The sequence below is a fragment of the Hydra viridissima genome, unplaced genomic scaffold (assembly GCF_058129835.1).
Source record: "Hydra viridissima isolate aposymbiotic clone 2 unplaced genomic scaffold, HvirCarnegie_v1 scaffold_2, whole genome shotgun sequence".
NCBI lineage: Eukaryota > Metazoa > Cnidaria > Hydrozoa > Anthoathecata > Hydridae > Hydra > Hydra viridissima.
In genome coordinates, this window is record NW_028324301.1 from 13146885 (window position 1) to 13157987 (window position 11103).

General features: G+C 27.5%; 1 protein-coding gene and 1 pseudogene across 2 annotated transcripts; one reads left to right on the top strand and one right to left on the bottom strand.

Annotated features, from left to right (window-relative positions):
- Nucleotides 1-451: 451 nt before the first annotated feature.
- On the top strand, nt 452-2197 carry LOC149892026 (uncharacterized; annotated as a pseudogene).
- Nucleotides 2198-2399: 202 nt separating this feature from the next.
- LOC145199073 (uncharacterized) lies at nt 2400-4901 on the bottom strand. Of its 2 annotated transcripts, XM_090079399.1 has the most exons (5): nt 4289-4746; nt 3956-4144; nt 3809-3853; nt 3333-3393; nt 2922-3280 (listed from the first exon to the last, which is right to left on the bottom strand). In XM_090079399.1, exons 1-5 carry the CDS (start codon nt 4482-4484, stop codon nt 3226-3228), a joined length of 546 nt encoding a protein of 181 aa, XP_089935525.1. In that variant the 5' UTR covers nt 4485-4746; the 3' UTR covers nt 2922-3225. The 2 variants fall into 2 exon arrangements, with proteins under 2 accessions (XP_089935524.1, XP_089935525.1); XM_090079398.1 differs by having other exon boundaries at nt 2400-3393; nt 4289-4901.
- Nucleotides 4902-11103: the final 6202 nt, after the last annotated feature.

The following is an 11103-nucleotide window of genomic DNA, read 5'->3' on the forward strand; positions in this document are numbered from 1 at the left end:
ATACTATCAATTGCAAAGAAATATTTGATACGTTAATTAAAGACTCTTTTGTGCTTGTTAACTTTTCAAAAATTATACATAGTTCAACTGATAAAGTTCAAAAAGAAATAGCACTTAATTTATTAGAAGATCTTCTAACTCTGTATATACATGTTCGTACATTTTCCTATGTGAAAGATAAGTTGCAAGCTTTCAAGATTTCTAAAAGTCAAAATAAATCAAATGCATTAAGAACAGCAATTAAAAAAAAGTCTCAACTTTGGAACAAGGACATTAAAGACTTGGCATGACTTGGACTTATGAAAACGGCTATTTTCATAGACGGGTTGCGTGATGACGCGTTTTGTTTTTATTCCCCAGTCCCACGCGGTTTCGGCAGTATAGAAAATAAACATAAACAACCGCATAACAAGTTTCATTCTGCTAATATAAAATTTAAATTTAGTATATTTTATATATTATTAAGTATAATAATTTATAATACTATATTAAATTTTATATATATTATTTAAATAGCTTCAAAAAAATTTATTATGTGGAGTAAATCAAAATATTTTCAAACTCTTAACAATGAAGAGCAAGTAAAATACAAAGAAAAATTAACTCTTGGAAACGGATCGGTCTTGCCAGATCCATTATCAATTGATGACTGGCAAAAAACAATGTGACACTGCTCCCTAATATATCACTTGGTGATATACAACTCTACCTTATTGACACACCTAGTTGATTCACCAGAGAGAATATAAGAGCATATAAGTCTTTAGAAGCATACAACTTCTTTGTTTCTGGGCATGTTCATGTTTTTTATCATAAAATCAAAAACACTGACTACTGTTACTTGAAAACTAAGGTAATGTATTAAAGAAATTATTTAGTAACTATTTACATTTTTTTTTTTAATTATGGTTGTTTATAGGTTCTGCCAAGTCAGCGGCAAGGACAAAGACACGAGGACTACAGCGTTTGGGTTGCACTGCATAAAAAGGGCTGGATTTTGACCGGTAATTGCTCCTGTATGGCCGGACTTGGATCAGCCTGTAGCCATCTTGCTGCTCTATTGTTCAAATTACAAGCCTGTGTTCAACTGGAACTAAATGAGGAAACAGCATGCACAAGTAAACTGTGCAATTGGAACAAATCAAGAACTAAGGCTGAACCAGTCCCATTGAAGTATATGAACCTCAAGCGGCCAAAACATAATGCAAAAGTGCCATGTATAGAGCCACCTGCTAATTACATGCTTAAAGGATTCACAACACACCACGGTGCCCCGATTTCACAAGAAGATAAAAAAGATTTAGAATCTCTTTTTAAGATTTCACCAAAAGCAGCAGTGTTTACATGTATAGGCTGGTTATCAAGCACTAGTTATAATAGTGAAACAGATTCAGCTGATGAAGATGATCGCACAAATTTGCCAGAGCCCTTAACCTATTTATACGATCCATCAATTGTTAATAACTCTTTAGATGAAGTTAAAAATATTTCAAAACAGCGTTTTAGTGAGTATAAAAAATTTAGTTATCAAAAACAATTTGAACAACTTGCTATGGTTACTATGACACAAAGTAATAATAAAATTTGGCATTTACATAGAGCAGGTCGTATTACAGCTTCAATATCAAAACAAGCATTTTGCACTGATATTGAAAACCCATCATTAAATTTTATTTATGAAATAATGCAGTATAAACAAATCCCAAACTTACCTGCTTTAAACTACGGTAAGAAAAACGAGGAACACGCCAGGAAGTGCTACAACACTTTATTAGCAGCAGAGCACAAAGATTTTCGCTTGACTGGTGCTTGATTGTACATTAATATTGAAAATCCATTTTTAGGAGCAAGTCCTGATGGCTTTGTTGAATGTAAATGTCATGGCGCTGGAGTTTTAGAAATTAAATGCCCATTTAAATTTAGGAATGGTCTTGATGGATGGAAAGAGGATAAAGGAAGTCCAATTGATATTTATGGCAACATATTAAAAGAACATAAATATTACTATCAAATGCAGCATCAGATGTATGTAACAGATAGAACTTATTGTGACTTTTTTGTATGGAGTAATGGACTTAAAAAAGGAGATACATTTTTATTGAGTCGAAAGAGATGACAATTTTTGTAAAACATTACTGGAAAAATTGAATAGTGTTTTCATAGAAGTGATACTTCCAGAACTATTATGCAGAAAGAAAGACCCAAAAAATGAATTAGAAGAGAAAAAATACTGTCTTTGCCAGAAACCAAGTTTTTATCCAATGATTGAATGTGATAGTCCAAACTGCAAAATTGAATGGTACCACTACTCGTGTGTCAGTATAAAACATGCACCCAAAAAACCATGGCTTTGCCCAACTTGCAAGGATACAAAACAAGAATCAAAAATAAAAATAAAGTAAACTTTTTGCCAGTTTTTCAGTTAAACAACAACACTATTACTCATATTTACAAGTCCACAAATAGTAAAAACAATGTTATCTAATAAATCAACTTGACTTATAGGTAATTTAACATTCAAAATGTCAAATTTTTTCAAGCGTCCAATAACTCGCTCTACGTGAATTCTTACATTAGCAAGTTGCCTAGATTTATCTACTTCTTTAGCAGAGAGTTGACTTCTTCCTTTTGTGAAAGCTGGTACTTTTAATATTGCACCTTTTGTTGCGACTTCTTGTTCAATTCGGAAGCCTCGGTCTGCTAGAATAAGATCACCATTTTCAAGCATGTTGAGAAAACCTGACTGTATTGTAATCTGTTTATCTGAAACACGGCCACCCCAGCCTTCAGAACAGAAACTTACAGAACCTGTTGGGGTGATACTTATAAGATATTTAATTGTATTACTATTTTTATACGACGACCAAGACTGAGCCCTAGAGTTTAGTCCTAGGGATCTTTGTATAAATATTTCGAAGCAGTCAATAATTGAAATACAACTTCTGAAATTATAAAAACAACGAGGTAAAACTTTTCTCATTGCAATTCGGTCAGGCCAATTTATTAAAAATTTAAGTCTAGTTGCTATAACAACAATCCAACATCTAAATATTTTTGATGCCAAACCATAATTTAATGAAAACCTGAAAGCAAGATCTTTTATAAATAATCCTCTACGTAATCGCATTAAAACCAACAATAAATGGTCTTCTAAGGATATTTTTTTTGAAAAGCTTTTGACATGGTTTTTAATTCTTTCAAATAGCCAGATAAAGTTTTCTGCACTCATACCAGTGTAAAATCGAACCTTTGCATTGTTTTTTGAAATACTTTTGTATGAAAACTTGTGTGACTCCAATTTTGTAATTTTATCACGCAACCGATATAGCTCCAAATTTCTTTCCATAAGTTCTTTTTGTAGGCTTTCAAATTGATTACACTCAATCTGTGTACCTAAAGATGAATGTTACTGTAGATAAAGTTACACAAAAAATAGCTTTGAAATCAGAGGAATATAAAAATGAAGTAAATAATAAGTTTATTGTTAAGAATATTGTTCTTATAATAGTTATTTTAATTTAATCGTAAACAGTAATCTTATTTATCTTATTCTTATTTATTTATATAATATTAGTAAATACTTCAATAAAGTTTAACAAGTAGCTTATAAGCTACAAAAGCTACAAAAAGTAAATAATGCAGGTAATAAAATATTATTTAATTATATTTTATATGCTGCATTATTTAGATTTGCGTTATTTTCTTTTTGTTACATAGTATATAAAAGTATTTATAGATGTGAATATAACAAGTTATTATCAAGATCAAATAAAAGCAAATGCAAAAATAGAATTATAAAAATATGTACCTTTTTCAAAAGTTAATGGTTCCATATTGTCTTCTGCTGGAGAATCTAAATTAGAAAAAAATTATAATTTTTGTGATGTGAATATAACAATAGATTATCAAGATTAATTGTATGCAAATAAAAAAATTGAATTATAAAAGTATTTACCTTTTTCAAAAGTTAATAGTTCCTTGTTGTTTTTTGCTGGAGAATCTAAACTAGTAAAAACTTGGGTTTTTCTTTTCTGAGCACGTTTAAAACGATCTTTTTTTTGGCTTAAAACATTTTCTGGAACATTTTTATAATTAAAAATGCTTGGTACATAGTCAAGATTTAAAGGATTGTCAGAATTTTTTCCTATAATAAACCAAATCTCAAGTTAGAGGACAATTTAACAAAAAGAATATTTGATTTATGCTCTATATTCAATGTTTATTCAAAGTATATATAAAAAAAGATCAATAAAAAAAAAAAAAAATAAAAAAATCTATAAATATTTACCAGAAATAAAATGATCACTGCAAAGTCTAGCACATTCTATGGATTTTTCAGACCAGTTTTTTCTTCGAATTGCTAATAGCCATAATTTGCGTTTCTCAACTTGTTTTTTATCTGGTATTCTGTAGAAGCTTCTTTTGATATCATTATAATTTGTTCTAACATTACTACAACCAACAGCACAACAATTATCTGGCATATTTCTTAGTTTGTTGCAGTTTAAATACCTTTAGTTTGTGTGTGAAATACGATACTTTGTTTTTTCTATACTGCCAGCAAAATACGCATGCGCAAAATAATGTAAACATTTAAACCCGCCTATAGCCATATATCTTTTAAAAATATTAATAGCATATTACTAACTACTCCTGAAGTAGTAAAATGAATACTTAATGACTTACTTTTATGATGTATAAGTTTATAATATATTTCATATTGATATTGTATAAATCAACTTTGATATATACAATATCAATAACAAAATTAATATAATTGTTTTTTCAATTTTAAATCAACAATAACACATCTAATACTTTATAGTGTTACCATTTTTTTCAATTTTAAGATAAATTTTGATATAGACAGATCTTTAAAATTGATTATTTTTGACCAATACATTTATACCAAAAAATATTTTAAAAATAGTGTACTACATTTTTAAAAAAGAAAATAAGTCAAAATCTATATATGTTAAATTTTAAGTGAAAAATATTAATAATTGAACTCATGAAAAAATATTATCTTATGTTTAATACAGTTTTTACTTGGTTTAAATTTTTTTTAACACGATTTAATACTATCACTCATATTATCTGTATAGCTAATTACATTTCCAGTTATAGGAAGAAATACTTTCTGATTTCTTATCATGTTATCATTGTAACCAAAGTCATTAACAGATGGATTATCTTTTCGTGATCCAAGTGATCGTTGGCGTCCAAAATAATTTTCAATTGGATCCTGACAAAAGCATTCAGTTAAAACATACTTTACATTTTGCTGCAGTAAAAACTGAACAGATTCTATAATTGAATGTAACTGTATTTTCAAACCTTCATATGTTTGATGGGCAATGAACATCTTTGATTTTGAAATTTTTGAAATATCTCCAGGATGCTCTTCAATAGATTTTAACCAATCTTTAAAATATTGCAAAAAAACACTTTGTAACCAAAAAAACCTATCATCATTTAATGATGAGAATGGAGCTAGATTTGGTTTTAGATCAAATTTATGACCATTTAAACTTCTTATACTCATTATATCAAAGAAGCTATCCATTAAGGCACAAAACTTAGCAGTGCCTTCAGCTTCAGGTGGTCCGTAATGTAATAAAACTTTTGATACAGTAGAACTTAGCACTTGAGCAGCAAGTTTAACATTCATTATTGAATATGGCGTCAATTTTATATGTTCAAAAGTGAGTTTAGGCAAAATATGTAAGCCACATTCTCTGTCCTCATAAAATATATCAGCAATATGATTCCACAATATGAACATACCACCATTCCACATATATCTTGTTCCTTCTGCATTTTTTGAGTTAGATAAACAGTTACGAACTGTCTTAATTAAATGTGGTGGGTCAGATATAAAATAAATAAATCGTTTTTCTGAACTAAAATAGTTAAGGGTTCTATATGTGACATCAACATGCGGATTCATATCATCATTACGTGTCATGGTAAAATGCATTTTAAACAACTTGCGATTTGCAGAAGCTCCATCACAAGTTACAGCAATAACTTTTAGGGAATTTAATTCACAAATTCCAATTGCTTTCCAAAGCAATAGAAAAATTTGACAAGCGGTGGCTCCAGTTGTTGCAAAGTTAGCTAAACTAAATTTAAAAGGATTGACAATACTACGAACAAGAAATACTAAAACATGGGTAGCAAAATCATCTACTTTTGGCAAAGTTGCTATGTTAACATCAGCATCACCAAGATCAACATAACCCACAATCTCCCCAGTGTGCTTGTCCCAAAATAAGTTTTCCTGAATTTTCATTTCATCCATTAGAATGACAATAAATTTTTCTTGCTCAGAAAAATCTTTGGTTTTTTCTTTTAATTCATCAATTATTTCCTTATTAAATCCACGTTTAGGTTTAATGTAATTTTTATAATCACGTAAGCAACGACGACTTGGAAGGACAAGAAAACCTGTTCCTGATTTCTCATTGTAACGTATATCATTATACATTGCAGCAGACTTTGATGCCAGCGAAAGACAGTATCGAATTATTATAGGATGATATCTTACATTAGTTGGAGATAACCTCAAATATTTTTGCTGCTCCTCCCAAAATAGCTTCATAAAAGGTGAGATTTTGTTTTGATCTGCATTTGACATAATTGATATTAAATCATCACTTAAACTTGAACTGATAGTCAGGGCAGATTTTGAAATTGAATTTTGTAAATCAATGATTTTTTCTTTCAACTCCTTATTTTCAATTCTATAGTTTTGAATTGTTAACTTTAGGCGATCTGGAGAAGTCAATGATATTGGTGCATTAAGTTTAGCAGGCTTTTTCGCTACACTGTGCTTTCTTTTTGATGATTTGGAAGACTTAGAAATTAAAGTTTTTTCATTTATAATACAGTTATCACAACATTTCAGTTTGCTCAAAACTGAACATGTACTTAATCTGAAATACTCAGTTTGATAAGTACCATGAAAGTTAAATTCTGTTTGATTATATATTTTAGGGACACAATGTTTGATGGCAGACTTTTTTGCTTCATTGAGTGAGACTCCTAGACAAATACTATAACTTGAAATAACTTTGATCAAGTTTGACAAAGTGATATTTTTCATTGAACTGTCATAACTTTTATAAACTTCATGGGTTGATGGTAAACACCAGGTATAAATGCAAAGTATAAATGTTAAAGAAGCATCAATAAATATGTCTGTTTTTGTAACTTCATGAATTTCATCTTTTTCAAAAATATGAACGTGAGAAATATTATTATTTATATTCCAACCAGAAGGAAGATTAAGATGTATTATACGCTTAGTAAATTCTTCCATTGATTTGTAACATTCCTGGATTGAGTTTGGTTGAGTATTTAAATTGGATTTCTTATCAACTATGATTTCTGTAGATTTACGAGATGTTGTGCTTAAAATAAAATTATCAATTCAAGTAGTTTATTTGCAATTATACAACAGTATAAACAAAAAACTATTTTCAAGCTTATATATATATATATATATATATATATATATATATATATATATATATTCTTTATTATTTTTCAAAATAATTTTATTTTACCTTGAAATAGAAAAACTTTTTTGTGGTAAATTTATTTTTGGTATTGATCCAGGAATAAGTGTAGTTTTTAAATCATCTAAAATTATAAAAATGTAGCTGAATTTTCTTGTTTCCAGTATAGATACCAACACAATTTTAATACTGATATAATATTTGTCAACTTATCCAGCTAAGTAAACTTAATATAAAATATAAAGTTTATTAGGCTCTATTAGCTAACATTTCAAATAAATATATTTTGAAGATAACGTATTATATCTGAAGTCATCCATCTAATTATACAGTTAATGAAATGCTTCCATATATTATAATTATATGGCATATACAAACCAATTTCTTGAAGCAGCAGATATATTGAATATCGATGGCTCCGCGCAAAATCGGACTATCTGCAATCTCCGCGGAAAACAAATTTGGCATATCTGCAATCTCCGCCAAAAACAAAATTGGCATATCTGCAATCTCCGCGTAAAACAAAATTGGACTATCTGCATTTTTGCCAGATACATTTTTGGACTATCTGCGTTTTTTGGGTGCATAAATTTTTGGTGGTGTTTCTTTAAATATTTGAAGTTTTTTATAAAATTCTACAATTTTTTAAATAATAGCGATTATTTAAACATTTATTAATAGCGATTATTTAAACACAAAACCTTGATCATAACTTGATTAAGTTTGTGAGTAATCAAGTAGTTTTAGTTAAGATAAATATGTTAAAGATAACTTATGTTATTGTTAATAATAACATAGCATATGTAACAAAACATTGTTATGTTACATACTAATTGCTAAATTCATAATACATACTTTGTCAATTTTATTTAGCCTTGTTGTTGTGACTAATAACTTTAGATCAAATTAAATTCTTATTATGTTATGTTGCATTGTTGCTAAGTGGTCTTTATACGCAAGATCTGCATATAAATATATACAGGATGTCTGCCCAATCAAGGAAATGTCAGGGAATTCGGATATCTTCAAAAAAATCAGGGGATTATCAGGGAAATTAGGTTAAATTTTAGAAAAATCAGGGAAGATGACTCTATCAAACTTATATAACTTAAATAAGTTGTATATAGTACACGTAATCTAAAAGTTTATTTGGCAGATAGTCTTATGAACTTCTCTTGATATATTTAATGTGGGTTGTATTATTGTTTATATTTTTACAGTTGAAGAGCATTTTTCTAAACGATAAATAGGTAAATATCAGGGAAAAGCCAGGGAAATCCAACTTAAAATATTGGCAGACACCCTGTTTATATATATATATATATATATATATATATATATATATATATATATATATATATATATATATATATATATATATATATATATGTAAATGTATATGTATGTTTGTATGAATATATTAGTATATATAAGCAAAGTATAACAGGTTCACTAAACATAATATAAACATTTTACATTTTTACAATTAATACAACAGCAATTAATTATTGGAATTGTTGTCTTTTTATCATCTTTCATTTTACTTGTTATTATTAGTTTGGTTCAGTATTTATTAAAAATTTATGTCATGTAACTTGTTTTAATTTAAGGAGAACAGACCAATGTTTGGCAAGACCCATTGCAGTCACTATCTATATTTATTAAAAGTTGCTGATATTGTCTAAAGAATTGATCGTAATTCAAAAGTGATATATTATGTGTTACAGCAAATTCAACATATGAAATGCAAGTTATGCTTGCACCTCTTACATAATCCAACATTAAGTCAAGCTCTTCATTATTTTAGTACTAAATAACTAATTTTGTGAAAGATAGAAACAGAAATTTTTTGTGAAAAGTATTTAATAGATGGAATAAATAGGATTTTCAGTTCTGAAAAAACAGGGCAGGAAAGGAAAATGTGACTAAACGTTAAATGTGTTAAACTTGTAGATTTACATAGAAATAAAAATTAAGAGTACAAGTTACTTTGCAAATAATGCTAATGTTTGGCTATCTGAAAACTTTTGATATATGTAGAAAACTAGTTTCAAGTTTTAAGTTCAACTTAAATTCAATTGTTGAATATGTCTAATTTCTTATAAGTGATACAAACTTATCTTTAGTTTATATTTGTTTGATATTTATATTAATAAAGTTTTTTTCTCAATTTTACATTTCTTATTTGTGGGAGTTAGACAGTTTTTTATAATATCATTTTTTTATTTTGCTATGATAGTATTATATTAAAATATTTATATTTACATCTTTAACCACATGTAAATACAGGTTTTATATCTAAACTTTTCCCCTCAGATCATTAAGGAGCTTTGCCATGTTTAAATGCACAATTATTTTTCTCTTGTATCAAAGAAAAAATTTTTTAAAATTAATTTCATAAATGTAAATATATGATTTTTTTTCAGTCATATAAACCTTATCTACTTTCAAACATAAATATTTTCTGTCAACATAAATTTTTAAAATAAGAAATTTTAATGTTATTGAAACGGTATTATATATATTATTAACATAATATAAACAACTTGTAAATGAAAAATAATTTTACACTAAGAAAGATAAAATTCTGTTTACTTTAAATTAAATTAATATACAGTGTCCTCAAAAAAAAATGGGACAGCATGACTTTTTTGTTAAAAGTCATAAAAATCATTGTTGTATCAATTATTTTAAATTTTTTTTTCTTAATTATAAAATTAGAACAAATAATGAACTATACTATTTAATAAAAAAACAAAAATAATTGATTTAACTTTTGTAATTCAACTAAACTGCAGAATTGTTAGAAATCTAACATAAATGAAAAAATTGTATACATTTTTTATAATAAAGTAAAGTTGATTGTACCATTAAATGTTTAAAAATTTTTGGTTTTCAATGTTAGATACTTAATATATTTACACTATTTTAATATTTAAAATGAAAAGAAATTGAAAAAAAAGGAGGTGGGCCCTCAAATTAACAACAGGTAAAAAAAGGTATCTTTAACATTGTATTTTATATTTCCGATTAAAGCTTTCCTCATTATAAAGTGTTACATGTAATTTTATATTGTTTTTTTGCAAAGTAAAGTTCTTTTCAACTTTTCAAAATGACATTTTGACTCAAAAAAGTTTATATTATTTTATTTAAATTAATTTTCTTAACAGTTTTATATAATTAGAAAATATAATTAAATGGCAACAATGGCAAAGTTAAATGCTTTTGATTCTACTACTACAAAAATTCAATCATTAAATAGGTATAAGACATTCATACTTATAGTATTTTGGTATTTAGTTGGAACTATATCATTTGTTTATCAGTTAAAATTCATATTTACCAACTTAGGAAAAAACACGTTTCAGAGTTTGATAAAGGAAGAATAATTCAAATGCACAATGCAGATTGGCTTTTGCGTAAAATTTCCAAACAAGTTGGATGTGGTAAATCTACAGTTCAAAGAGTTGTGTCCAGATTTATTTCTCAAAATTCAATTAGCAGAAAGTCAGGGTCAGGAAGAAAGCGAAAAACGGCAGAAAGAGAAGATCGATTGATTGTTAGGGAAGTGATGAAGAAT

Coding starts and splice junctions, on each gene's coding strand:
- LOC145199073 (XM_090079398.1), bottom strand. CDS start 4,484: ATGCCAGATAATTGTTGTGCTGTTGGTTGTAGTAATGTTAGAACAAAT. Junction 4,145..4,288: donor CAGTGATCATTTTATTTCTG/GTAAATATTTAT, acceptor GGTTTATTATAG/GAAAAAATTCTGACAATCCT. Junction 3,854..3,955: donor ACTATTAACTTTTGAAAAAG/GTAAATACTTTT, acceptor TTTCTAATTTAG/ATTCTCCAGCAGAAGACAAT.